At 42.2% G+C, this 25889-nt stretch overlaps 1 protein-coding gene and 1 pseudogene across 1 annotated transcript; one reads left to right on the top strand and one right to left on the bottom strand.

Moving 5' to 3' along the window:
- The first annotated feature begins 17412 nt into the window (after positions 1-17412).
- Positions 17413-20456, top strand: LOC115747862 (annotated as a pseudogene).
- A 1338-nt stretch (positions 20457-21794) lies between these two features.
- LOC115747892 (probable LRR receptor-like serine/threonine-protein kinase At3g47570) lies at positions 21795-25095 on the bottom strand. Its single transcript, XM_030684222.2, has 2 exons — positions 22407-25095; positions 21795-22304 (listed from the first exon to the last, which is right to left on the bottom strand). Exons 1-2 carry the CDS (start codon positions 25093-25095, stop codon positions 21886-21888), a joined length of 3108 nt encoding a protein of 1035 aa, XP_030540082.2. The 3' UTR covers positions 21795-21885.
- Between the last annotated feature and the right edge of the window lie 794 nt (positions 25096-25889).

Genomic DNA, 25889 nt, shown 5'->3' with positions numbered 1-25889 from the left:
AAAATAAAAGAAAACGAAATTACCACTCTTCGAATTTGATGAAGCTAACTTTTTCATTTTTGTTGAGTCACGAGTCCCGTAAGTAAAATTTAGCAAGCTCATTTAAAGCAGGAAGCCACTATGGGTTCACAACTCCATTTTTTTTTTTTTCGATTGTTTCACGCTTTAACTGAAAAAATAGATATGTTTTCCCCTTTGAACTCATCAAACATATTTTGCTTTTTCGGCTTCATCATCAAACATTTTGGACCGGGGTCGAAATAGAAAGATAAGACCCACCCGAAACGAGGCTGCGGGTTTTTGGGCTATCGATTCTGATTTGCACCCGCAGCCGTAATTAAGCCCAATCCAATCCTTTAATTCTTAAGTTGTTTGGTCAATGTTTGACTTTTTCTGCGGATTCGGCAAAACTCAAAGTCAAACCATACCAAGTGTCGTCTCCAGGATGCTCAGATTCGACCATAATGTCGTTTCTTCCATAATTTCAGTCGTCCAGAAGCGACCATGCCAGGGGCACCCAGAACCCGTTCCTGCGTCCTCTCGGAGCTCCGTCTTCGACGACCCATCTCCTCAATTTCTCTCCTCACGCACCTTGGGTTCAATCGGCCCCTGGCATTTCCCGCCCTCCCAGTTTTCCGTTCTTCGCGTGACGGCGATCTCCAATCGAACCCGGATTCCACCACCCACTTCGCATTTCTTGCGAATTTTCGAGCTTCCGAATTCTCTGACGACCTGTTATGCCTCCATTCTTGTGGACCTGCAAAGTCGGTGGTCGGATTGATTGAGACGTGCAAGAACTGGAAACGGCATGTGATTAAGCCTGCTTCGAGCTATATCGGTGGGTTCAGAGTTGCGATCAGACACGATGTTTTAAATGCATTGCTGGTGTGAAAGCCCCTTCTATCCACAGACCGTTTGATGCAAACAAGGACCTCCGGATTCTACGGGGGAGCTTGCATAGAGGTGACGCTGTGCAGACGATGCCATTTCTGGCTTGTCGAGATGGCGAAGAAGGAGGCGATTTGTCCAGCGTCTATGAAGAGAGGCGTGTTCTTGGGTACTACTGGTTATACATTTGAGTTGGTCCTTTTATGTTTGATTTTTGTGCTTAAAATTGTCACATTTTGATCGATGGGACTTTGGTCTGGGTGGGCAATATAACTTAGTGGGTTGTTCTGATGCATAAGCTTGTTTGTGCCTGCATTCATGCTTTCACTGCTCTGTCTCTATCTCAGTGAAAGGTTGTTACTCCCAATGGTTTGTTTGGAGTAATGCAGCGATATACGATGATGTTAAGCCAAACCTCATATTTATTTCTCTTCAGACTAAAAACTGTGTATTATTGCCGACAACCCACCACCCCCCCTCTCCCAAAAAAAAAAAAAAAAAGCTCCGTGGTATTGAAATTATCCTTTTCTTTCAGTATTGTTTGCATGCTTTACTATTTGAAATTTTCGTTGGTGTTTATCTCAGATATCGTGAATGGTGAATGTGTGAATCTGCGTGTGTTATTCATTGCACTCATAAGCTTTCTCTCCTTGTCGTCACGGCGTTTGTTTTTAACCAAAAGTACAAATTTTGGTGTTTCCTCTGCTTAGCAGGTATTCTCCAGTGAAGTCATTTGATGTTGGTGTCAGCACTCGGAGATGCTGAAGAGTTATCATGATGGATCTTTGATGCCGAGCTTGAGATTGGTTTCAAATTTTTAGTAGAAACTTATGTGTCACATGTAGAGTTGAAAAGACCTCAGTACATGAAGGTAAACTGACTCCCAGACTCACTTCCTTGCGCATAATCATGTTCCCTCATGTCACTGCTAGGATGAATATGCTTGGTCAACCTACTTCCCACTTCTATTTTGTTTCTCATTTGGTCGTTCCTCTGCCCCATCACTACAATCAGATTGGCGGAATCTGCTTTTCTTGTATTCTGAGTTCTACTGTCTAATCAAACTATAGTTCATTGTCACTATCAAGTAGGTGTTGAAAGCATTGTGCTTGAGCAGCTGCCTTTGTACAAATACATGAATTTGGACACTTGATATATTGTCCATTTTCCATTTTTACATCTCTTCCCATTGAATCAGATAAAATTATGTTAATTTTGACAGGGATCATGACTTTGTAATGTCTGAGGAGCCCTTTTAACTGAAGTAATTTGATATCTTCTGGTTATTGAGTACTGTTAGGCAGTTACTACGTATCAGCCTCCGGTGTAGGCGATCATGTATTAGATACTCTCTCTCTCTCTCTCTCAACTTCAATCCCTCTAATGTTATTCCTCTGCCACTTCCAGACTATAGTGTCACAAAGCACCCTCTTCGATCATCTGATAAACATTTACTTTCTCGTGGATTTCGAGTTTCAGTCACCACTCTACCAACAAGACAAGTATGGTGCTCTCCTCTTTTAGTATTATTGATTTGCATGTGTCTACGTGAACTTTAAAATATTCCATTTTTTCCTCCCGACCTTCTGTTCTGTCTCTTTTGTTTATGTTATTTGCAAACCGAAACCTGGTGACATAGCATGAGAAAAGATATATTGAGTTGTAAAAGACATAGCAATTGTTCATCAACCTGATTAGGTGAATTATACATACTGGGCAACTCATTTCTTTTGGTTGAGGCTTTTTCGTTTCTCTCCCTTGGTTGGTTAAGGGGATTGATTTACACATGGATTGTGGATATTTCTGATTAAGTGCGAGGCGACATATTAGATGGCATTCTATTCACGTTCATTTTGTTGCTGGGGAACTTCGACTCCAACATGCATAACGACTTGGATCTGAAGAAGGCGGTCATAAAGTTCAATTCGGACTTTCCTTATACAGCCAGACTTCTCCGCACTCCGATTCAGATCGGGTATCGTTGTGTTCTTAAACTCAACACAAATTTTAGCGGATATTACAAAAAGGTATCTGCACTGTGGGGAATCTGCACAAAATGAGGGATGACAATCGACTATTAGCTCAAAATGAAGATACATGATATTCTTCTCCATTCTGCTACACATTTTACATGTGTGTTTGCACAAGCATAAGCAAAGCTAAATATTAAAGACGAGACAGACTAAGAAATTATCGTATCACCCGCGGCAGCTCATCTTGTTCATGTAAACCCAATGCAAACAGTTTTTGCCTAATCTTTTGCAGCTGACTCACAACACCATTGATGCTCATCCGTCTTCCAGGCACTTCATTGGAACAAGCTACTCCAATGTCATATACCATAACCAAACACTCTTGAAATATGGTATCGCTTTCGGAAAGCCAATGATGACGATTGTTGGGGCTGAAATGACTCTCCCTTTCTAGAAGTAGGATGTGATCCGTAATTTCCAATGCTTGTCCAGGCAAAGCTGCTGCGACAAAACTATGGAGAGTGAAATTGTCTCTGAATTTGTCTTTAGTGGGACTCAATCCGGTGAACATCTCTAGTAAGAGGATGCCGTAATCGTAGGCGTCGCCTTCTCTCGAGACCTCGCATCCCATTGCATATTTTGTCATGCATTTAGATCATAGTGCATATGAAATTGGGAGCGCCAATCATAAAAAAGAATGTGGAGCTCAATACATTAGAATAGAAAGTAGAGAGATTACCTGGTGGAGCGTAACCAATTGTCCCTCTTAGACCCACAGAGCTCATCCGATTAGCTACGGTATTAAGGGGCGATCCAAGGAGGAACTTCGCCAATCCAAAGTCACCAACATGCGCGACCATCCGAGCATCTAAGAGCACATTGCTCGGCTTTAAATCACAATGAATGATGGGAATGTGGCAATGGTTGTGAAGATAATCAAGTGCAGAAGCAACATCAATAACAATATTTATCCTCCGAATGAAATTCACTTTTTTCGGAGGCTCGTTTCCAAGGGAGGGCATTGCTTTTTGGTGTAACCACTGTTCCAGGCTTCCATTGTCCATGAAGTCATATACTATGGCCTTAAAATCATTTCCTTGATAATCGACACTCGAGCAAACCGTCAGTATCTTCAAAAGATTTCGATGTCTAATGTTCTTTAGTACCTCACACTCAATTGTGAAGCTCTTTAGAGCACCGCGACCCACTAAATGAAGCACCTTCACCGCAACAATAGTTCCCTCGTCCTCAAGTACCCCCTTATAAACAGAACCAAAGCTTCCAACACCGACTAAATTGGTTGAAGAAAAACCATGGGTTGCTTTTAGGAGTGCTCCATAAGATACGTTTGGAGATAAAACAGCAAGAGAACTTGAAACCGGTTCTTGTACTCGCCTCTTCCACCAGCAGAGATATAGAACAGCAAGAACCAAAGCACTTCCGAGAAGGTCACAAATAACAACAGCGGACAATTTCAATACATGGACTTCCCGACTCTTGGAGCTCCTAGGGACGCATTTAGGAAGCTGAAATTTGGGTGATCCACCACAAAGCTTAGCATTTCCAATAACTGAAACACCGGTAGCATTCTCAAAGACTCCTCCACGTGGCAGCATGCCTTCGAAATTATTATAAGACAAATTCAGCACCCTCAAAGAACTAAATGCCTCCAAGAACTGTGGAATCTCCCCGGAAAAATTGTTGTGTGAAAGATCCAGTTCTTCAATGCTTCTTAACGATCTCATCGATTGAGGAATGGACCCGTGGAAGGAATTGCCCCCAATCCACAATAATTGCAATGCGACACAATCACCTAAACTATTTGGAATTTCACCTCCTAACATATTTTTGGAGATGTCCAATGCGGTAAAAAATTTCAAGTTGCCTACTTCCATGGGTAGTACTCCCGTCAGATGATTATAAGACAAGCCCAAATGGTAGATTTGTGTTAAAGTACCCATAATTTGTGGGGGTATGGTTCCACTAAGGTTGTTACCAGAAAGATCGAGCTCGTTCAAAAAGAGACAGTTAGACAGTTGTGAAGGGATTTGACCGTGAAAGTTGTTTCCATCCAAGTATAGTGTACTCAACTTGGTTAGATTCCCTAGAGATGGTGCGATCGTCCCTCCGAGGTAGTTATCATTTAACCCCAGAAACGACAAATTTCATAGGTTTCCCAACCTCGAGGGGAGAACACCCGAAAACTCGTTTCTCATCATAACCAACACCTCGAGGTTCACAAGATTTTCAATATCTCCAGGAATTTCTCCAAATAGTAGATTGTCATTGACATGAAAATTTGTGAGGGTGATGGATAAATTACCTATGCATTTCGGCAGCACTCCGCCGAAACCGTTGAGGCCCATAGACAATCGCTTTAACTTCGTGGCGTTTGTCGGTGAGCAAATGAAGTTCGAGTCTTCGGGTTTTCCATGTCCGAGCTGATTTTGGTAAATGACGAAATTTTGAATCTCGTGCAAATTTTCGAAAGAAGGCATTTTACCTGAAAGTTTGTTCACTTCAAGTTGAAGAAAATCTAGCTTTGTGCAATTTGATATTGACTGAGGAACCTATCCCTCAAATAGGTTGGCAGCAATGCTAAAAAACTGAAGATTTGGAAGTGTAAAGTCTATGTCTGTAGGAAGACTCCCTCGAATTTGGTTGGCTCCTACATCGAAGAGAGTTAAAGAAGAGAGATTCAGAACTCCAGTTGGAATTGGACCGGACAGTTTGTTTAATACCAAACTAAAGTGTTGTAATTTCAGTAGGTGGCCTAGGGCTGGAGGAATGCTCCCATCCAAGTTATTTCTCGAAAGAGAAAGCTCCTCTAGAGAAGATAAGTTCCCAATGGAGGAAGGCACGCTCCCAGTCAGATTATTTGCTAGCAAAGCAAGAACCTGTAGATTGGGTACTGAACCAACTTGTGTGGGAATTTTCCCAGTTAGTTGGTTGCCCCCAAGAACGAGGATGACAAGATTAGAGCAAGCTGATATGTTTTCAGGAATCTCACCAACCAATGAATTGTTCTCCAATCGTAAGATTCGTAGGCGGCTCAACCGGGTGATTTGCGGAGGGATTTTGTGATCGAAACTGTTGTTTCCGAGCCATAGTTCTCTCAAGAAACTGAGGTTCCCAATATGAGGAGAGATTGCCCCAGAGAGTTTTTGCGAACTCAAGTCCAATGCTGTGATCCTTTGATGCTTGCGACCGCACGTGACACCGCGCCAGTGGCAGAATCCCACGCTATCATTCCACAAGCTGAGCACACCAAGAGGATCTCCAGTTGTTCCAGCCTTAAATGCGAGAAGGGAGAGTTTGTCGGTTTCGTTTGTGGTAGAGGAGACTTGAGCAAAGCACAACGCAAGCATGATACCAATGAGGAAATGGCATGGTTGAAACTCTGCAAAGCTAATGCTTCGAGGTTCCATATTTTGAAAACTGAGAAGAAAGAAGAGAAATTGCTATGTGCTAACTAAGCTGGACGTGAAGAGGTCTATAAATTATAAGGAGGCGGCCTATTTCGTGGCGGGCGCTAGTGAAGGAGACCTGTCAACCATCAATCACGGACCTATTTAAAGCATTGGTAGCCATCTATCCTTGTTTAAAGCATCAGTAGCCACATCCACAGGACCCCAAGATTTTAGAGTAGACCATGATTATTCGGGAGAAGTTACAATTCCTAGATAGTAAGCGTAGGCAATCATGTGCTCGAATTGATTCATTACTTTCGTCTGATGTAGTGACATACCTTAGTTTGTTTATCAACGGCATTGCCTTAAACTATAAAAGACCTATGACGACGGTAGAATCCTTTGTGGTTGTGATGTGGGCATACTCCCGCACAGGTCCTTTTGGCCTGTGCCTATCCAAGCCCGTGCATTTAGGGACGGATGATGGGCGCTTCTAGATGGTTTTCCAGCTGTTGAGTTGAAGTCAACCAATGCCAACAAATTCCTAATAGTGATGGTAGGTAAAAGTGAGAGCATGGGAAACAGTCAACATATTAGAGCTTTCTTCTTGCCAGTTGCTCATAAACGACCGTTGACTAATGGATTGAAGATGTCTTGCAACTTGGGAGGAAATCCATATTGCTTGAAATGTAAGTCTCACGTGGAAAGAACTTTACATATTCTAAGGGATTGTCCAATTGCCCGTACGATATGGCTTGAGTTTATCCCACAACAATATTCGGGAGAATTCTCCTCAATAAATGTGTCATAATGGTCGAATTCAAATCTCATAAATAAAGAGTGATCGAATTTTGATCATAATGTGAGCATAACTTTTTAAGTAGGAGTATGGCTTTTTTGGCAATGGAAACATAAGTCGCTTTTCCAGGACAACTTTGTTTTACTTTTCAATCCAGCAAAAGTAATTCGATCTCACGCAAAGGAAATTATTAAAGCTTCGTTGTGAATAACTGGACGTTAAGTGGATCATGCACTTCTCCTATTTTGATTAGATGGGATACTTTATCTTTTGGATATATTAAATTGAATACTGATGGGCTTTAAAGGCAACCGGGGACTTACTAGTGTAGGAGATTATTCATAAACAATAAGGGTGATTGGCTTCGTGGTTTTGCTGCATTCATAGGAATATATATTCATTGACATGAGCGAAACTTTGTGCTTTGTGATTAGGACTCAACTTTGCAGAACAACTTTATTTTCGTAAGATCATGATTGAAAATGACTCTAAAGCTCTTTTTAGTCTAGAGATTATGATTGAGAATGTTAGCCCTAATTTGCTTAAAGATATCGTATATATCATAAGATTGATGCACTCTCACTTGTTTAGAGTGCAACATAAGTTTTGGAAAGAAAGTCGCTCTGCCAATTGTCTTGCAAATCTTGGAATCGATAAGCACTTGGATACTTCATTCTTTCCATTACCTCCTAGAAAGTTCATGTCTTATTAGTTGATAAATTAGGGATAATAGATTCACGGTATTAATTTTTTGCATTTGGCTTTAATCTTTTTCTATAAAATTAAAAGAAAAGATGTTCATCCCGCTTGTGACGGTTGATTTTCCCTCTAAATGCACCCGATGACAAATTGGGCAATAGTACTAAGTTCCAGAGACCTCGGTGAACCATGTGTGACTAGGAGTAATATAGAACTTAATAGTAATGGAGATAAACCCAAAATGAAATCAAGGACGTATTACACAAAAATTCATATGTGGCAATATACAATAACTATCTCATGGAGTGTGACCGCCGGCAGCTGAATGGCCAGACCGGCAGCTACCCTCTCCCCCTCCCCCTCCCGTATGATGTTTCTTTTTCTACTTTTCTTTACTTTTTTTTTTAACTTTTTCAGATTTTATTTCTATGAAATTTTGAAATCAATTTGGATATACTAATGGCCGCTGTAAGATGACAAGTCAACATGTAACGCGGGCTTTAGCATCTCCATTTATGTTTTTTTTTTTCCTGGGAATGACTGACTCAAGAAAAAAAAAACATAGTTTGGGGACTCATTTGCATAAAAAAAAATTAAGGGCCACATGATAAAACATTTTGTAATAATTCAAAGACCTCCGAAGCCTTTATCTCTGAATCAATTACGCATGTTTTTCTACTCTATTGATACTTAAAGTATCTCACATCCCATTTTTTAAACTACACTACTCGTCTATTCACTAACAAGTCTTGCTCACTATCCAACTTCTTTCTTGGTCGAAAGGAAAATTCATTCAATTTATTCAAAAGCAATACTTGGCAAATAGCAAGAGCAATCCTACGTTAAGCATAGTCAAATAACTTCTTCTTCTTCTTTTCCGATATGGATTCAAGATTAGATTTTTTTTTTTTGGCTAGCTAGGTGTATTAATTTTAGGGAGTTTGGATATATGACTTAAGTATATATATTTTTGATAAATTTACATTTTGATCCTCTAATTTATTAAAAATATTTAAAATTGATCATGTCCGTGTCAAGATGCTGAATCCGCATGTCGCTGGCTTGTCTGGAGTGCTCAACATGTGTTTGATTTCTGACACGTATTGACCACGTGCGGTCACGTGTCGGATCCATGTTGGTATCTAGCACAGGTCCGACATCGATATGAAGGCTCCGGGAGAGTGTCCATGCTTCCTCTACCAGTTTTTGTGTTTGGCTGTGGCGGTCAAGAGAGGATTCGGTTGTAAACCCTCTTGACTGAGTATGTACCCTGTTTATGTCAGTCGAGATCAACCCATCACCTCCTATTTTTCAAAGCTTCCCATTTATTTCGCTGCATGCCTGACTTATTTTGGGTGCACTAGGGGCGATGCAAATAGAGAGAGCTGTCGCGAAAGGGCTTTGCTCCTGTAATTGAAGGAAAACTTTTGCAAAACTATCTTGATTTCTTTCATTGTTCTCGATGTTTGGCATCATTGAATGCTAAAGCGCCGCTAGCTAATGTCGATATCAACCATCCTCATTTTGTAGGAACCAGAAGGGTTGCGAAAGTTTGGTGGTTTCAACGCGAGAGAGATTAGAGTATGCAAATGAGAGTGGTATTCAAAATAGCCTTAGCTAAGGCTTGTACACAATACACAAGCTTTGCTAAGCTTGAGATATAAAAAAAAAAATAAAACTCTTTAACACTCTTACTCTATATGCTTCTTCTATGGCATAACTAAAACAAATGAACCCTATTTATATTAAATTTCTACCGCCTATTGGACTCCATAAAATAGCCGACATAGCGTGAAAAGAGAGGTCGCTGCCAACTTTGAAAACGTGAGGGGGGCTGCCGCACTTTCAAGTTGTTGCCATGAGAAAGTTGCAACTTTTTTTTTTTGCTTCAGCCACTTGCATGCAAGTTTGACAAGTCAAACTCTATCCCACCGCCAAAGACAAATGAACGTGAGCATCCAAAGCAAAATTGAATTTTGCTTCCACTTTTTGACTTTTCCAAAATGAATTTTATATTTCCAACACATTTTACGCTGAAGCTCTTTCCTGTCCGAGCAAAAAAGAAACCAATTGATGGGCATGAACAACTCATGATCCCGTAAATGTTACCAAGTTGACAAAAAAACATGTAACATGAAATGTTGATTACTAGGCCAGTTTTCAGGTCAAGTCATCACGCATAGTATGACGACACAATTTGCACGTTTATGTCACCTATATGAATTGCTGAAAAAGACAGAAATCCTGTATTAAACGCACTGAAAAAGTAGAAATATCAGATAAAGGATGGAAAATCTGCATGTCCCATTTATGTGGTCCTTTTTCACACTGCATCTCTTCAGGGAAGAAGAATTAGATTGGGCCCTTGCATTGCATGGAGAAAGTGACCTGCTAATGTTGAACGTGGGAACCGCCTTGTCAACCAATGCCCAACTTCAACAATTGAGGTGCAAACACAAAATATGGTCTAAAGGATCTCATGTGCATAAGAATTAGAGATTTGTTAAAGGGACCCATCATCTGATAAATTACTAGGTAAAGCTATCATGTGAGTGTCTCACATGGCTTAACCTAACGCGAGGTTTACCCACTTTTGTCTATCATCATCCAAGTTAATCACCATTGAACTCAATAAACTAATGAACACATGGATTTCAATGGTATGCTTTACAACTGACACATATTCACCTATCTTTTAGTAAAACAAACGCCACATCAAGTAGAACTTTTTGATCACAAAGGACTTTATGTATATGTTCGATATGGTATTCATCAATCCCAGAATGGTCTTCTCTTCCACAATGTTATATGTAACATTATGAGACAAAGTCTGCTAAAGAACACTTAACTCTTCTCTATCTAGCAATTCCTAATTAGCTTGCTTCATTGACTCTGTCTTTTCCTCCAATAAAGGGGATAAGTACATTGTGAGTGCAATAACTTGTGTACGGCGTTCACTTGAGTGTTATAACTATTTTTTTCGCTCACTTGAGTGTCATAATTTTCAAAAATCGACTACTTAAGCATAATTACTTACGTGGACGCCGGAAAAGATGATGTGGACATCGGAAAAGATGACGTGGCACCGGCGAAATGATCGTTTTGAATATTTTAATGGAATTTTCATATTTTTTTTTATTTTGCAAACTTTCTTTCTTTTTATGGTCCTTTCTTGGTTTTTGCAGCGCCGATGCTCTCTCTCTATTTGCAAAATAAAGGTTGGAGGGTTGTCGGCGTTGGCCACCACCGGACGGTCTAGGGGCTAGGGCCAGCTTGCCCTGGGCCGGCGGAGCCGTGACGGCCCCAAGCGACCGCTATTGCGGCCTTGGTGGCCGCGGACGAGGGCCCTCGCGACCCCACCAGCCAAGGGCAAGGCGGTCCTCACCTGGACTGGGCGATGGCCGTCGCGTCCTCGATGGTCGTTGCTACCTTCGTCCAATTTATCTTGTCCATGGAAGGTGAGCTCCATTACTGGGAATTGCTCCCTAGCTCCGACTTTGACCGTGTCGAAAAACTTAGGAACCTCGATGAGATCAAGGATGAGTCGAGGGACCCGATCCTAGGCGTGGCCGGTTCGACGAAACCGCTGGTTCCGGTTCCAAAAAGAGGTGGAACCGGAACCGGCCCTTGAAGAGCCGGTTCCGGTTCCGGGTTTGGAACCGCTGGTTCCGGGCCGGTTCCGGTTCCGGTTCGGAACCGTCGGTTCCAAAGCCTAATTGCTCTTTTCACCCAACTTACTTCCTTTTTTTTTTTTTTATAAAACCAGTCCAGAACCGCCGGTTCCGGGTTGGAACCGTGGGCCCGGTCAACTGGCCGGTTCCGGGCCCACGGGTCCATTTGGCCACCAATACCTGATCCGGCCTAATTACTTCTCGATCGACGGCTCCGCCAAGTACCCTAAGGGCACCGCCAGCGAGGCGGGCGACTCCATCCACTCCGACAACCCCAGCTGAATTGATCCCGGCTCCGAGACTCGGTATCAGCGGAAGAACTCAGGTGAGTTGTGGTCCGACTTTGGCAGCGACCTCTCTGACAAGCGCAAGCTCAGGGATTTCGTTCCCAAGGGCGAATTCGTCGCGGCGGTGGGGGGCGAGAAGGACCCTGCGGAGATGGAGGTGGCCAGGGGATTTGGGGGGGAGGGGCGGGGGAAGAGCAAGAAGTCGGCTTTTGGGCTGGGGGAGTTCTTTTTTTTTTTCTTTTTTTTTGGGTTGTGAGGTTGGGGGAATTCAATTTGGGCAATTTGGGGAAAAAGGCCACAAAATAAAAAACGAAAATATCAAAATAATGTTATAAATATATTAATCACATGTGGATGCTTCACCTTTCACCATTTTCTCTTCCAATGTATGCTACAAATACATTAATATACATTGATGTATATTGATATGGATTGATGTTTCACCTTTCACATTCCATGAACGATTTTTCCTCTCTCAATGTACCGTACCCTTTTCAAGTTCACTTTGTGTTTCTGAGTTGATTCCAAAAATCACCGTTTACTTTTACAATACGTTATCGGCATGAGCCGGTTAGAACGATCCGAATCTGGAAGTTAGTAATGCTCATGTAATCATCCAATTCCTATCATTATTAAAATTGGCGATTTGCTGATGTAGTCATTTCGGTCGGTTTTTACCGGATATTGCCGACGTATACACCAGCTTTCCTACGTGGCACGACCATTGCTGATGTGGATAATTTTTGTATTTTTTTTCCCATTTCTCTGTTTTGTTTATTATTTCCCTCCACCGGTCCACGGCCTTGGCAGTACTCAGGACACCCTTGTCGGCCCTCGCCCTGCCTAGATCTAGAGAGGGGCTGCCATCCCTTGTTATGGCCGGCGAGGGTTTTAGGCGAGAGCCGCAATGCCATCGACCAATGTCGGCGAGGGTTGCCCACAGTGAAAAGAAGAAAGAAAATAAAAGAGAAATAAAAAGTATGAAATTCTAAAAAGGTAAAAATTGTCCATGTCTGCACCGGCTACAATAGCCGTGCCATGTAAGACAATTGGGGTCTATGTCAACAATTGCCGACCGGGCTAAAATGATTGCGTTGATAAATTATTAAAAAGTTTATGATTAAATTGACCAAACCGATCGATTCACGGCTGAATTAGCATCCCTACAATGGGTCTAGGACTTCTTCGGTAATTCTCACTCGAATTCTAACTTGTCTCAGTTAATTTTTTTCCTAGGAATGTTCGAGATATGCAAAAATTGTCACCACTAGTTACAAGCACCGGCAAGCTTGTCCTAAAACTACAGGCTCTCATCTTTTCCCTTATATTCCTCTTTGCTCCAATCCCATCTACAAGGAAAAGGGCATGTGAGTCGGATATTGCTAATTCCAATTCTGGCCCCATCCCTTCTGCATCGTTCATGTCGTATTCACTGGATTTTGCTCTCTTCCCCGTCAACGAAGCTCGGTCGTTTTCACGTGCAGGCCAAAAAAGTAGAGGGGAACCTTATCTCAAACCTTCCCTTCCTCCTCCGTTTGGTGGAACGTTCAAGTGAGTGGGAAAGGAGAACGTGGCGTTCGCTTGAAGATTAAGGTACGGGTTCTCGCGTTGCAACAGGACAAAAGGCACCCTTCGCAATCCCGCGCATGAATTGGATAATGTTAGAATGGAGAAAGTACTGCGATTCTCCAAGACAGGTTGGGTATCATTTGATGGGATTGATCATCCATTGGTGATCGTGAGGATTTCCCCCATGAACAGTGGCATTCCTTGCTTCTCAAAACTCCCACCACTTGGGAGGATATGTAAATAGCAATTGGTGAATGCACATTTTTTTTTGACAAATTTCATATCTAATATAAGATGATTTTGAAATAAGAATATGAAAAAGAAAGAGGGACTAAATGAAAAACTGTAAAAAAAGAAGGAGAGATTGAACGACGCATTGAGGGCCTCGGATCATGCCACCCAACTCACGCTCAGGCCGTTGCGAAGAGGGCTCGTAGAGGTCTTGAGGCGTCAACTCCGACGTCCGGCAAACTCAGGTGGCCCCGCTGGACCCCATGACGAGGACGGTTGACCTTTGGCGATGCCACCCAAAGGTTGTGACAACTTGGGCTTCGCCTGAGATTGCGTGACCCAAGGTGACTTAATGCCGAGCTCGTGCGGCCTTAGGTGTGGGCCGGCCGCGTCGCGCAATGCCGATAGATATACACAGTAAAGCTGGTGAAGGTAAAACTAGAACTTAGATACTTTAGTTAGGACAAAGTTGCAAAAAAGAAAACATTAACCCCTCGAGCAGCATTGCGAAAATGCTAAAAGCTAATCCTTGGTGATGAGACTTGCATTGGGTTAATGGGATTTTGAAAATGCTAGCTTTGAGGAAACGTACGCTAGAAGTGTCATAACTTTTGTACGGCGTTCACTTAAGTGCCATAACTTTCAAAACGTTCACTTAAGTGCTATAACTTTCAAAAATCGTTCACTTGAGTGCCATGTTGACATAGCAGCCGGAAAAGCTGATGTGACACGTCGGAAAAGTTACTGTTGACGCCGGAAAACCGACGTGGCACGTCGGAAAAGTTATTGTAGTACTCAAGTGAACGATTTTGCTCCGACGTAGCACTCAAGTGAACGATTTTTTAAAGTTATGGCACTTAAGTGAACGTTTTGAAAGTTATGACACATAAGTGAACGCCGTACACGAGTTATGGCACTTCTAATATACTTTTCCCCTAGCATTGGCTTGAAGGCTTTTATAATTGTCTTGCCAACTACCTCAATTTTGGTACAAGCCTTTGGAGGCCCAAAGTCGCTCGTCAAAGCTCGGCCAAACGCATTTGAAGTTGTGTTTGATTCGGTCCTTGGTAGTTGATTTCACATGTTTCAATCCGATCACTACATCCTTGTTGCAATTAATGTAAGCATGAATAGAAAGAGCTATCACACAAACGTCCCGAGTAGAATTGGTTTACCACCCAACGGTACAAAGTAGACCTGTTATTTTTGTATTGCCTTCTCAACTTGAAAATTCTCGATCTGCTATTGTATAAAGCAACCGAGGTAGTAAATTGACGGAGCGAACCCATAAGTGCTGAGCAATCTTGTTTAACTAGTACATCATAACGAACATTGTGGCAATTGTATGGAAATTGGATTATATTGAATCACTGATCGTCTACGATGCACACTGTGAAGTAGCTGCTTATCCCCTTACTATCCAACACGGTAGTTCGCTTGGAGACAGGTATGATGCACGATGGGCGTTCCCATGAAGCAATGTTCATGAATGACCTCAACTTCACTTCATTTATAACTATCGCTTGGGAACGTGATGAAATAGCAATTTTAAGCATGAAGGGTGGTACTAATTCGACATGTACGTCCATTTCTATATACCGAATGGTTTTGCCTTCGGCTAGCCGATTTGAAGGCCACCTCGACGTCCATATGATGTCGCCACCATGCTGGTTAGAAAGCCGATATTCGAGCTAAGTTTGGCTATCCATGCCAAAACATTCATTCCCTCAGGAAAACGCTCGATCTTGTTAGACTTGGATTTCTGCGTGATTTGTCATCGGCGCAATGACTTAAAACCATAATCCACGAAGACTCTTCCATTTGATGAGGGTTTCGCGCTTTTTAACCGCAAAGGGATTGAATTGATCTCGAGCGATTATCGAAAGCTAAACCCGTTGTGTCGAGACAAGTTAGGACGTGGGTTTAGTGCTAAACTTCAAGAGGGAGTTGCTTCAGCTGGTTTTACGAGGCCCCAACAAACCGAGGAAGTAAATTAGAAGAAATGTTCACTCTGTTTTAACAATGTAGTTGCCCAATCCAGTCCCATTCGAAGGCCAAGTGGTTAGAACAGAAGTTGCATTCCAATCAGCTTGCTCATAAGCTGCAGCTGGGCTCCGATCATATGACAACGGGGAAAACTCTCAAAAAGGACTCCACCGAAAGTTTGTGTGCTTTGGACGCGGCAGATCCCTGTTCGAATCACAAGGCCTCTCATTAAGGTAACCTTAAGAGGCCCGCTTACCGCCATGTGCGGGTATAGGGTTACGGATGGACGTGAGAGCTTCCGGGGTGTTAGTGATCCAATTGCACGAAATAATTCCTTCATATGTGAGTTTGGCAACCCAGTCCGTCACTTGATTTGCTTCTCTGTAACAATGGGCTATTTGGAGGCTCCCGAACTGGTCCATGAAGCACTTACTCTGGGAGATAAGTGAAGCCGCCTTGATCTTAATCTGTGAGACCCCTTACTACACTGAAACTATCCGACCCAAGTGAAAGAGAGAGTTCCACAGGCGCCAAAGGACGTTTGCGAGAAGTGCTGGGGGATTTTGATTACTGGTAAGAGCTTTAGCAATCCACTTATCCATCCTCCGAACTTGAACAACGTGGTATTTCGAGGGAGAAAACCCATATCTGCGTTAATAGTGGACGAAGCTGAGGCGGATAGTGCGATTTTTGACAAAGGGTTGCTAAGCCAACGGAGCACAAGAGGAAAAAGAACGGACTCACCTCAGATGTGGAATCCATCGGGACCGGAAGCGTGGAGATTCAACGTCGATCGCTCGTGGAAAGTAGGTGAGAAATCCGGATCCGTGGCCGGTATCTGCAGAGATGGCAGAGGCGTCATCGTAGCCGGATTTGCGAAGGAGGAAAACGCAGGCTCGTGGCCGGAGATGGAAACCCTTGGAGTGTTGCAAGCCCTTCGTGTGGTGCAGGCAGAGAGAGATAATAAGAAGCAGATGTTGGATTCGGTGAGTTCTTCTTCAATCGTACAAGAGGAGCAGCAGATGATAGATATCTTTACTGACAACGTATCCATCCCAAAGTTTCTACAGATGCCCGAGGAGAGTCCATGGGCTTTCAGATCTCTATTTGAAGACTGCATAGTTATTATAGCCCAACTAGGCAAAGAAAAAATTAGAGTAGTCCATATTCCACGGGAGGCTAACGGCGCTGCGGATTGGGTCGCAAAAGCCCACCAAAAAAATTTGCTCCCTCCCGATTGGATGGTTAAACCCTCCCAACCCCTATGGGATCTGTTATGTTGCGACTATATGAGCACCAACTACTGTAGGTTTTCTTATTATGAATGAAAGGTTACAACCTTTTCCGACCAAAAAAAAAAAATTCAATTTTATCGTGGAACTAAATTGGCTTTCCTTAGGATAAGTTGATCTTCTAGACTTGACCCGAAACAGAAATTCTAGATAGTTCAATTGAGCCTTCTCAAAATATTTCTCCCATCTTACACGCACAACGTAGAGGCCGCACTTCAAGAAGTATAAACCACACTTCGATAATTATCTACCTTGGAAAGAAATTATATAAAGATGCAAACGGTTTTGGACCGGGCTCGAAATAGAAAGAAAAAACCCCACCCGAAATGCGACTGACCATTTTCGGGTCGGGTTTTTGGGCTTGCGGTTTTTATTTTCACCCGCGATTGGCCCAATCCAATCCGTGAACTCCTGATTTGTTTGGCCATGTTTGACTTTTCGCTATGGCTTTGGGTGAAATTCTTCGTTTTTCCCAGGTCCAAGGAGAGGCCAGAGCTGTCTGTGATCTCGTTTTCTTTTCCTCTTTCGTTTCACGTAACAGAAACCTCCAATCTCAACACTCAATGCCAAATTTCTACACGTATCTCCTCTCTCTCTCTCTCTCTCTCTCTCTGTCCCCCCACGTTTTCAGTCTTCCAGAAGCGACCATGCAGGGGCATGGAAGCTTGGACGGGCGTTACGTGGGGGACTTTTGTTTCCTTCCATTCAGTTCAAGAAACCCCCACCAGAAGAAGCTGCTTCATCCCTCCATCGGTAAGCCTATAACCCGTTCCTGCGTCCTTTCGGAGCTCCGTCTTCGACGACCCATCTCCTCAAATCTCTCTTCACGCGTTGGGTTCCATCGGCACCTGCATCTCCCGACCTCTGAATTTTCTGAAATTCGTGCAACCCACTTCGCGTTCCTTGCAAATTTTCGATCTTCCGAATTCTCTGAGGACCCGTTATGCCTCCATTCTTGTCGACCTGTAAGTCGGTGGTGGGATCGATTGTCACGCGCAAGAATTGGAACCGGCGTGTGATTAAGCCTGCTTCGACCTATCGGCAGCTTCAGAGTTGCGATCAGACGCGATGTTTGGGATGCATTGCTGGTGTGAAAGCCCCTTATGTCCACAGACCGTCTGATGCAAACAACGACCTCCGGATTCTACGGGGGAGCTTGCATAGCGGAGACGCTGTGCAGAAGAGGCGGTTTCTGGGCTGTGGAGATGGCGAAGAAGGAGGCGATTTGTCCAGAGTCTATGAAGAGAGGCGTGTTCTGGGGTACTACTGATTATACATTTGAACTTGTCCTTTTAATGTTTGATTTGTGTGCTTAAAATTGTTACATTTCGATCAATGGGACTTTGATCTGGGCGGGCAATATAACTTAGTAGGTTGTTCTGAAGCATAAGCTTGTTTGTGCCTTCATTCATGCTTTCACTGCTCTGTCTCTATCTCAGTGAAAGGTTGTTACTTGCAATGGTTTGTTTGGAGAATGCAGCGATATAAGATGCTGTTTAGCCAAACCTCATATTTATTTGTCTAAGACCGAACTTTCTGGTATTGAATTTATGTCATTTTTTTTTTTCAGTGTTGTCTGCATGGTTTACTATCTGAAATTGCGTAATGTTTATCTCTAATATCGTGAATGGTCAATGCGTGAATCTGCAGGTGTTACTCATTGCCCTCATAAGCTCTCTCTCCTTGTCGTCATTGTGATATCGTGACACGATTGTTTTTTCAATAAAATTACAAATTTCGGTGTTTCCTCTGCTTAGCAGGTATTCTCCAGTGCAGTTATTTGATGTTGTTGCGGCGGTTGATCTGTATCAAGATTTCGTCCCCTAGTGTCAGCGCTCGGAGATCATAAAGAGATATCCTGATGGATTGTTTGATGTGGAGCTTGAGATTGGTTTTAAATTTTTAGTAGAAAGTTATGTTTCACATGTAGAGTTGAAAAGACCTCAGTACATAAAGGTAAACTGACTCCCAGACTACTTCCTTGGGTAGAATCATGTTTCGTTGTGTCACTGCTTGGATGAATATGCTTGGTCAACCTACTTCCCGCTACTCTTTGTTTCTCTTTTGGTCATTCCTTTGCCCCATCACTACATAAAATCGATGGAATATGTGTTTCTTGTATTCTAAGTTGTATTGTCTAATCAAACTATAGTTCATCGTCAGTATCAAGTAGATGTTGAAAGCATTGTGCTTGAGCAGCTGCCTTTGTACAAATACATGAATTTGGACACTTGATTTATTGTCCAACTTCCATTTTTTTGTATCTCTTCTCATTTGATCAGATTATATTATGTACATTTTGACAAAGATCATATCTTTGTAAGTAATTTGATATCTTCTGGTTAATGAGTACAGGTAGGCAGTTACTGTGTATCAGCCACCGGTGTAGCCGATCATGTATTAGATACTCTCTCTCTCTGCACTTTAATCCCTCTGATGTAATTTTTTTGTCACTTCCAGACGACAGTGTCGCAGAGCACCCTCTTCGACCATTTGATAAATGTTTGGCAATTCAATTCAGGACCAGTTCCAGGACCTTGCAGCATTTACTTTTTGGTGGATTTCAAGTTTCAGTCACCACTCTACCGACAAGTACGGAGCTCTCCTTTGTTAGTATTGATGATTGACTTACTTGTATCTGTCTATGTTTATCGGCCCGATTAGGTGAATCGTACTTTTGTTTTTTCACTTACAATTTTCGTGTCTTTCTCTTGGTTGGTTAGGGGGATTGATTCGCACATGGTTCGTTAATATTTTTGATTAAATGGAAGGCTACATATTGGATAGTATTCTATTCACGTTCGTTTTGTTGCTGGGGAACTTGTGTCCCCTTGATAGGGCCTCTCAAGTCTTTCGCTGGAGTATGATCTCTTGAGCTTGCTGTAATGGCGACAGTGTTGCCACTGATTCGTTTTGCCCATTGTTTAATATGATTATTGGATCCATTTTTTCTATGCATCATTCTCCTTCTGCATTTACAGAAGTTATCTCGATTTTTGTTTAAAATGTTGTAAGTTCTAGCATATCTCAAACAACATCTCTGCATGTACAGCTGTTCTGGATGTAGGTGTTAAAACTATTCTGGGCCCTGTATTTACTCTGATGTTGTCCTCATGAGTGAAGATTGCATCTATAAATGATGGGTGCAATCAACTGTTGATCGGGACCTCAATTTGGCTGGTTACTTAAAAGTCTCAGTTGAACCGAAAATCATCTGCCACCATTTGGGATTGACAATGGCTTTCATTTTTGGCAGGTCGCCTCCATGTTTTTCAGGGAAGTAGTCTCTAGACTTGTTGGTTCGTTCAGTGAACGCTGCCGTTTGATATATGGACCGGGGATGCCCATTCAGGAAGATGCTTGTGGGTAGAGGGCCTAAAAGCATGGCTCCTGGTCTCAGCACATACGGCATAGGAGGGACATCGTCACATTACAAATTCCGGTGGAATTAATAATCCGACCGTCAAGAGAGTCGTTTGCCTTGCTGGTCTCTCCTAGTCCGTTTATGAGTGTGACTGTGATTCTCCTCTTTAGATTCTTTTGGACAGTAATTTAGGAGCTGTTAGCTGATCAATGTAGGCCTCACTTCACTCTTGCAGTGTTCCTACCAAAACATCTTTGTACCATTCTTGCCATTGCTCTTCATTGATTGTTGTCCTTGCTCTACTATGTGCTTTTCCTGGGTACGAAAGGTGCAACCAACTTATAATCTCCCTACGTCAGATGAAATTTCCTACACAAAATTAGGTCGCATGTCGGGAACGTACCTTATCCCCCAGTCAATGGCAAATGCACCTGCGATAGTGAGGGGAAATATCGTAAATCTGAACCAATCACGATGTTTTCATCATCAAATTTATGACGCAGCAATTCTTGTACATGACGAGTAAAAGTTTATCGAATTTTTTGTCTAGAGATTGTGCTGTTTCGGGTTTATGTCTGATCCAAACAAAAAAATATTGCCGAATGGGTTATGTAATTAGAAAAATTCCCTATTCAAATTAGATTTTTTTTACAGAAATAAATTCCAATGCATCAATACGTATATCAACGGTTCAAACACTCTTACATATCGACGAAGACTCTAGTATAATATGCACTTCTTCGAGAATTAAAAAAAAATCATTTTAAAATATGTATAATTCTCATTTTACATAGTTGGAAGTCGAAATTCTTCCCACAAAATTTATCGATTTTCACTTTTCCTTTGATTATTACCATCAATTTGCTTCAAGTCAACCAGACTTAGGTTTAATCCTAATTGAGGCAAAAAAAAAAAAAAAAAAAGCAATCTATCAAGCACGATATTAAACAGAACATGAATACAAATGGACATTAGATTTACGTAGTTTAGTGGATGTGACCTACTCAATGTGAAGAACAACATTAGGTTCCATTATATATCAAGTGAAACAATATAGAATATAACCACAATTGAGTCTTTCAAATACTGTTAGTGTTTCCCAATCGTAGGTACACCCAGTAATCTCAGTGTTTAGCCTCACACAATTACTCATGAAACAGTCAGTCAATATCACAAAGAAATAGACAAAATATTACCGAAAAAATTTAATCGATTTGAACGTTCTCGGATTGCTTCAGGGCGTAATTTCTGAGGAAGCCGCCTCTAACGACTCCCTCCAAAGCATAAGGCATAAAAACCCACTCTACGACATTCCCCTCCTAACGAAAGTGGAATAATTCGTATATGAATCATGCAAAACTCAAATATCATAATTTGAGCCCTCTTCTAACGCTCCAAATTCGAGCACCACTTTCGAGTCCAACCTGCAAAAGGATTCGGATTTGAAGAAGGCCGTCACAAAATCCAATTCGGACTTTCCCTCATACAGCCAGACTCCTCCGCACATCGATTCAGATCGGTTTTCGATGGTGTTCTCAAACTCCAAACACATTTTAACATATATTACAAAATTGGCTCTGCACTGCGGGGCATATGCTAGCTTGATATATAATGAACATACGTGATTTATTCTCCACCCCGCTACACACTTTACATGTTTGTTTGCAATAGCATAAGCAAAGCTAAACATTTAAGACGAGACATACTGAGAAATTATCATATCACCCGCGGCAGCTCATCTTGTTCATGTAAACCCAATGCAAACAGTTTTTGTCTAATCTTTTGCAGCTGACTCGCAACACCATTGATGCTCATCCGACTTCCAGGCACTTCATTGGAACAAGCTACTCCAATGTCATATACCATAACCAAACACTCTTGAAATATGGTATCGCTTTCGGAAAGCCAGTGATGACGATTGTTGGGGTTGAAACGACTCTCCCTTTCTAGAAGCAAGATGTGATCTGTAATTTCCAATGCTTGTCCAGGCAAAGCTGCCGCGACAAAACTATGCAGAGTGAAATTGTCTCTGAATTTGTCTTCGGTGGGACTCAATCCGGTGAACATCTCTAGTAAGAGGATGCCATAACTGTAGACATCACCTTCTCTCGAGACCTCACATCCCATTGCATATTCTGCTATGCATTTAGATCATAGTGCATATGAAATTGGGAGCGCCAATCATAAAAAAAGAATGTGGAGCTCAATATCATTAGAATAGAAAGTGGAGAGATTACCTGGTGGCGCGTAACCAATTGTCCCTCTTAGACCCACAGAGCTCATTTGATTAGCTACGATATCAAGGGACGATCCAAGGATAAATTTCGCCAATCCAAAGTCACCAACATGTGCAACCATCCGAGCATCCAAGAGGACATTGCTTGGCTTTAAATCACAGTGAATGATGGGAATGTGGCACTGGTTATGAAGATAATCAAGTGCAGAAGCAACATCAATAGCAATATTTATCCTCCGAATGAAATTCACTTTTTTCGGAGGTTCGTTTCCAAGAAAGGGCATTGCTTTTTGGTGTAACCACTGTACCAGGCTTCCGTTGTCCATGAAGTCATATACTATGGCCTTAAAATCATTTCCTTGATAATCGATACCCGAGCAAACTGTCAGTATCTTCAAAAGATTTCGGTGTCTGATGTTCTTTAGTACCTCACATTCAACTATGAAGCTCTTTAGAGCACCGCGGCCCACTAAATGAAGCACCTTCACCGCAACGGTAGTCCCACTGCCCTCAAGTACCCCCTTGTAAACAGAACCAAAGCTTCCAACACCGACTAGATTGGTTGAAGAAAAACCATTGGTTGCTTTTAGGAGTGCTCCATAAGATACGTTCGAATATAAAACATCAACAGAACTTGAAACCGGTTCTTGTACTCGCCTCTTCCACCAGCAGAGATATAGAATAGCAAGAACTAGAGCACTTCCGAGAAGGCCACAAATAACAAAAGCAGACAATCTCAATACATGGACTTCTCGACTCTTGGAGCTACTGGAGACGCATTTGGGAAGCTGAAATTTGGGCGATCCGCCACAAAGCTTAGCATTCCCAATAACAGAAATAGTGGTGGCATTCTCAAAGACTCCTCCACGTGGAAGCATGCCCTCAAAATTATTGTAAGACAAATTCAGCACCTTCAAAGAACGAAATGCACCCAAGAACAGCGGAATCTCTCCGGAAAAATTGTTGCGTGAAAGATCTAATTCTTCAATGCCTCTTAACGATCTCATTGATTGAGGAATGGACCCGTGGAAGGAATTGCCATCCATCCTCAATGATAGCAATCCGACACAATCACCTATACTATTTGGAATTTCACCTCTTAACATATTTTCGGAGATGTCCAATGCAGTCAAAAACCTCAAGTTGCCTACTTCCGTGGGTAAAACTCCAGTAAGGCGGTTATGAGACAAGTCCAAAAGGATGGTTAGTGATGAAATACCCATGATTTTGGAGGGTATGGTACCGCTGAGATTGTTACTAGAAAGATTTAACAGGTTCAAAAATGGGCAGTTAAACAGTTCTGAAGGGATTTGATTTTGAAAGTTGTTCCCACCCAAATCTAGTGTAGTCAACTTGGTTAGATTTCCTAGAGAAGATGGAATTGTCCCTCCCAAGTAGTTATCACTTAACAGCAGAAAGGACAAATATCGTAGATTCCCCAAATTTGAGGGGAGAACACCCGAAAACTTGTTACTTGACAGACTCAATACTTCCAGGTTCACAAGACTTTCAATCTCTTTGGGAATTTCTCCATATAGTAGATTAGCATCGGCAGCAAATTCTATGAGGGTGATGGACAAATTAGCTACGCATTTTGGCAGCACTCCGCCGAAGCTGTTGTCATGGATGGACAATACCTGTAACTTCGTGGCATTTGTCAGAGAGCAAACAAAGTTCAAGTCTTCGAGTTTTCCATACCCGAGCTGATTTTCAAAATTGGTGAACCGTTGAAGCTCATGCAGATTTTCCAAAGAAGGAATTTTACCTGAAAGTTTGTTCCTTGAAAGTTGAAGTGACTCTAGCTTTGTGCAATTTGATATTGACAGAGGAACCTGTCCCTTGAATAGGTTTGCGGCAATGCTAAAAAACCGAAGATTTGGAAGTGTAAAGCCTATGTCTGCTGGAAGACTCCCTCGAATTTGGTTAAATAAGACATCGAAGTTAGTTAAAGAAGAGAGATTCAGAATTCCAGTTGGAATTGGACCCGACAGTTTGTTTTGTGCCACATAAAAGTACTGTAATTTCAGTAGGTGGCCTAGGGTTGGAGGAATGCTCCCATCCAAGTTATTTTGCGAAAGATAAAGCTCCTCTAGAGAAGATAAGTTCCCAATGGAGGAAGGCACGCTCCCAGTCAGATTATTTGGTTGCAAAGAAAGAAGTTGTAGATTGGGTAATGAACCAACTTGTGTAGGAATTTTCCCGGTTATTTGGTTGCCCCCAAGAGCGAGGATGACAAGATTAGAGCAAGCTGATATGTTTTCAGGAATCTCACCGACCAATGAATTGTTCTCCAATCGTAAGATTCGTAGGCGGCTCAACCGGGTGATTTGCAGGGGGATTTCATCACCGAAACTGTTGTTTCTGATCCACAATTCTCTCAAGAAGCTGAGATTCCCAATATGAGGAGAGATCGTCCCAGAGAGTTTATGCGAACTCAAGTCCAGTGTCGTGACCCTTTGGTGCCTATGACCGCACGTGACACCATGCCACTGGCACAACCCCACGCTATCATTCCACGAGCTGAGGATGCCGAGAGGATCCTCAGTTATTCCTGCCTTAAATGCAAGAAGAGAGAGTTTGTCGGTTTCGTTTGTGGTAGAGGAGATTTGGGTAAAGCACAAAGCAAGCACGATCCCAACAAGGAAATGACACGATTGAAACTCTGCAAAGCTAATGTTTTGAGGTTCCATAACTTGAAAACTGAAAAGAAAGAAGAGATATTGGTACGTGCTAACTCAACTGACAGTGAGGAGATTTATAAATTATAAGGAGGTGAGGCGGCCGCTAGTGAAGGAGACTTGTCAACCATCAATGACGGACTTATTCAAAAAGCATTAGTAGCCACATCCTTGTTTAAAGCATCACTAGCCACATCCCTGTGGATGTGGCGACTAATGCTCTTGAGGGAACCTCACTCGTTGATTCCATGAAATGTGCATGCCTCTGAACCAAACATGACGTTGGTTCGTAGCAGGACGGAGGCGTATTTCGTGTCCTATCTCGTACGCATTACAAGTTCAAAACGTAGTGTTGTTGTATCTAGTTCTTCGAATAACTGGTTACGATGAAGTCACGTACGAATTAAAAACGGACAAAAAAACAAAGGGAAGGGGCATGGACGGGCGACGCCTTGGGCTCGTTTCATTCAAGTCCCAGGTGGACAAGTGGATTTGAAAAGGAATGACGTGCTGAGAAGGAGTCCTTAACCAACACAAGAAGCTGAAGGTGGAAAGAAGCTGCTGCAAAACAATTTATCCATTGGAATGAAGAGAAATATAATCTAAAAGGGGCTTTGCTAGCATAATAGTATGTTGTAAGCCATAAATTCTTGAATGAATGGACCTCGTACTAATTTTAGATTGATTATTATTCATGTTTTTCTAGCTTAAAACAAATTATTATACTCACAGTTATCTCAAAACTATTACATAGTCAATTCTCAATCCACAACTATTATTTGCACCTCCCGTCGCGTTTCGAATTT

This window comes from Rhodamnia argentea, chromosome 2 (genome assembly GCF_020921035.1).
Source record: "Rhodamnia argentea isolate NSW1041297 chromosome 2, ASM2092103v1, whole genome shotgun sequence".
Lineage (NCBI taxonomy): Eukaryota > Viridiplantae > Streptophyta > Magnoliopsida > Myrtales > Myrtaceae > Rhodamnia > Rhodamnia argentea.
This window is presented reverse-complemented; position numbering and strand designations above follow the sequence as displayed.

Excerpts from the sequence above, each read along its gene's own strand:
- LOC115747892 (XM_030684222.2), bottom strand. The coding sequence starts at position 25,095 with ATGGAACCTCAAAACATTAGCTTTGCAGAGTTTCAATCGTGTCATTTC. Across the intron at positions 22,305-22,406 it reads AATTGGTTACGCGCCACCAG|AATATGCAATGGGATGTGAG; the intron begins GTAATCTCTCCA and ends AATGCATAGCAG.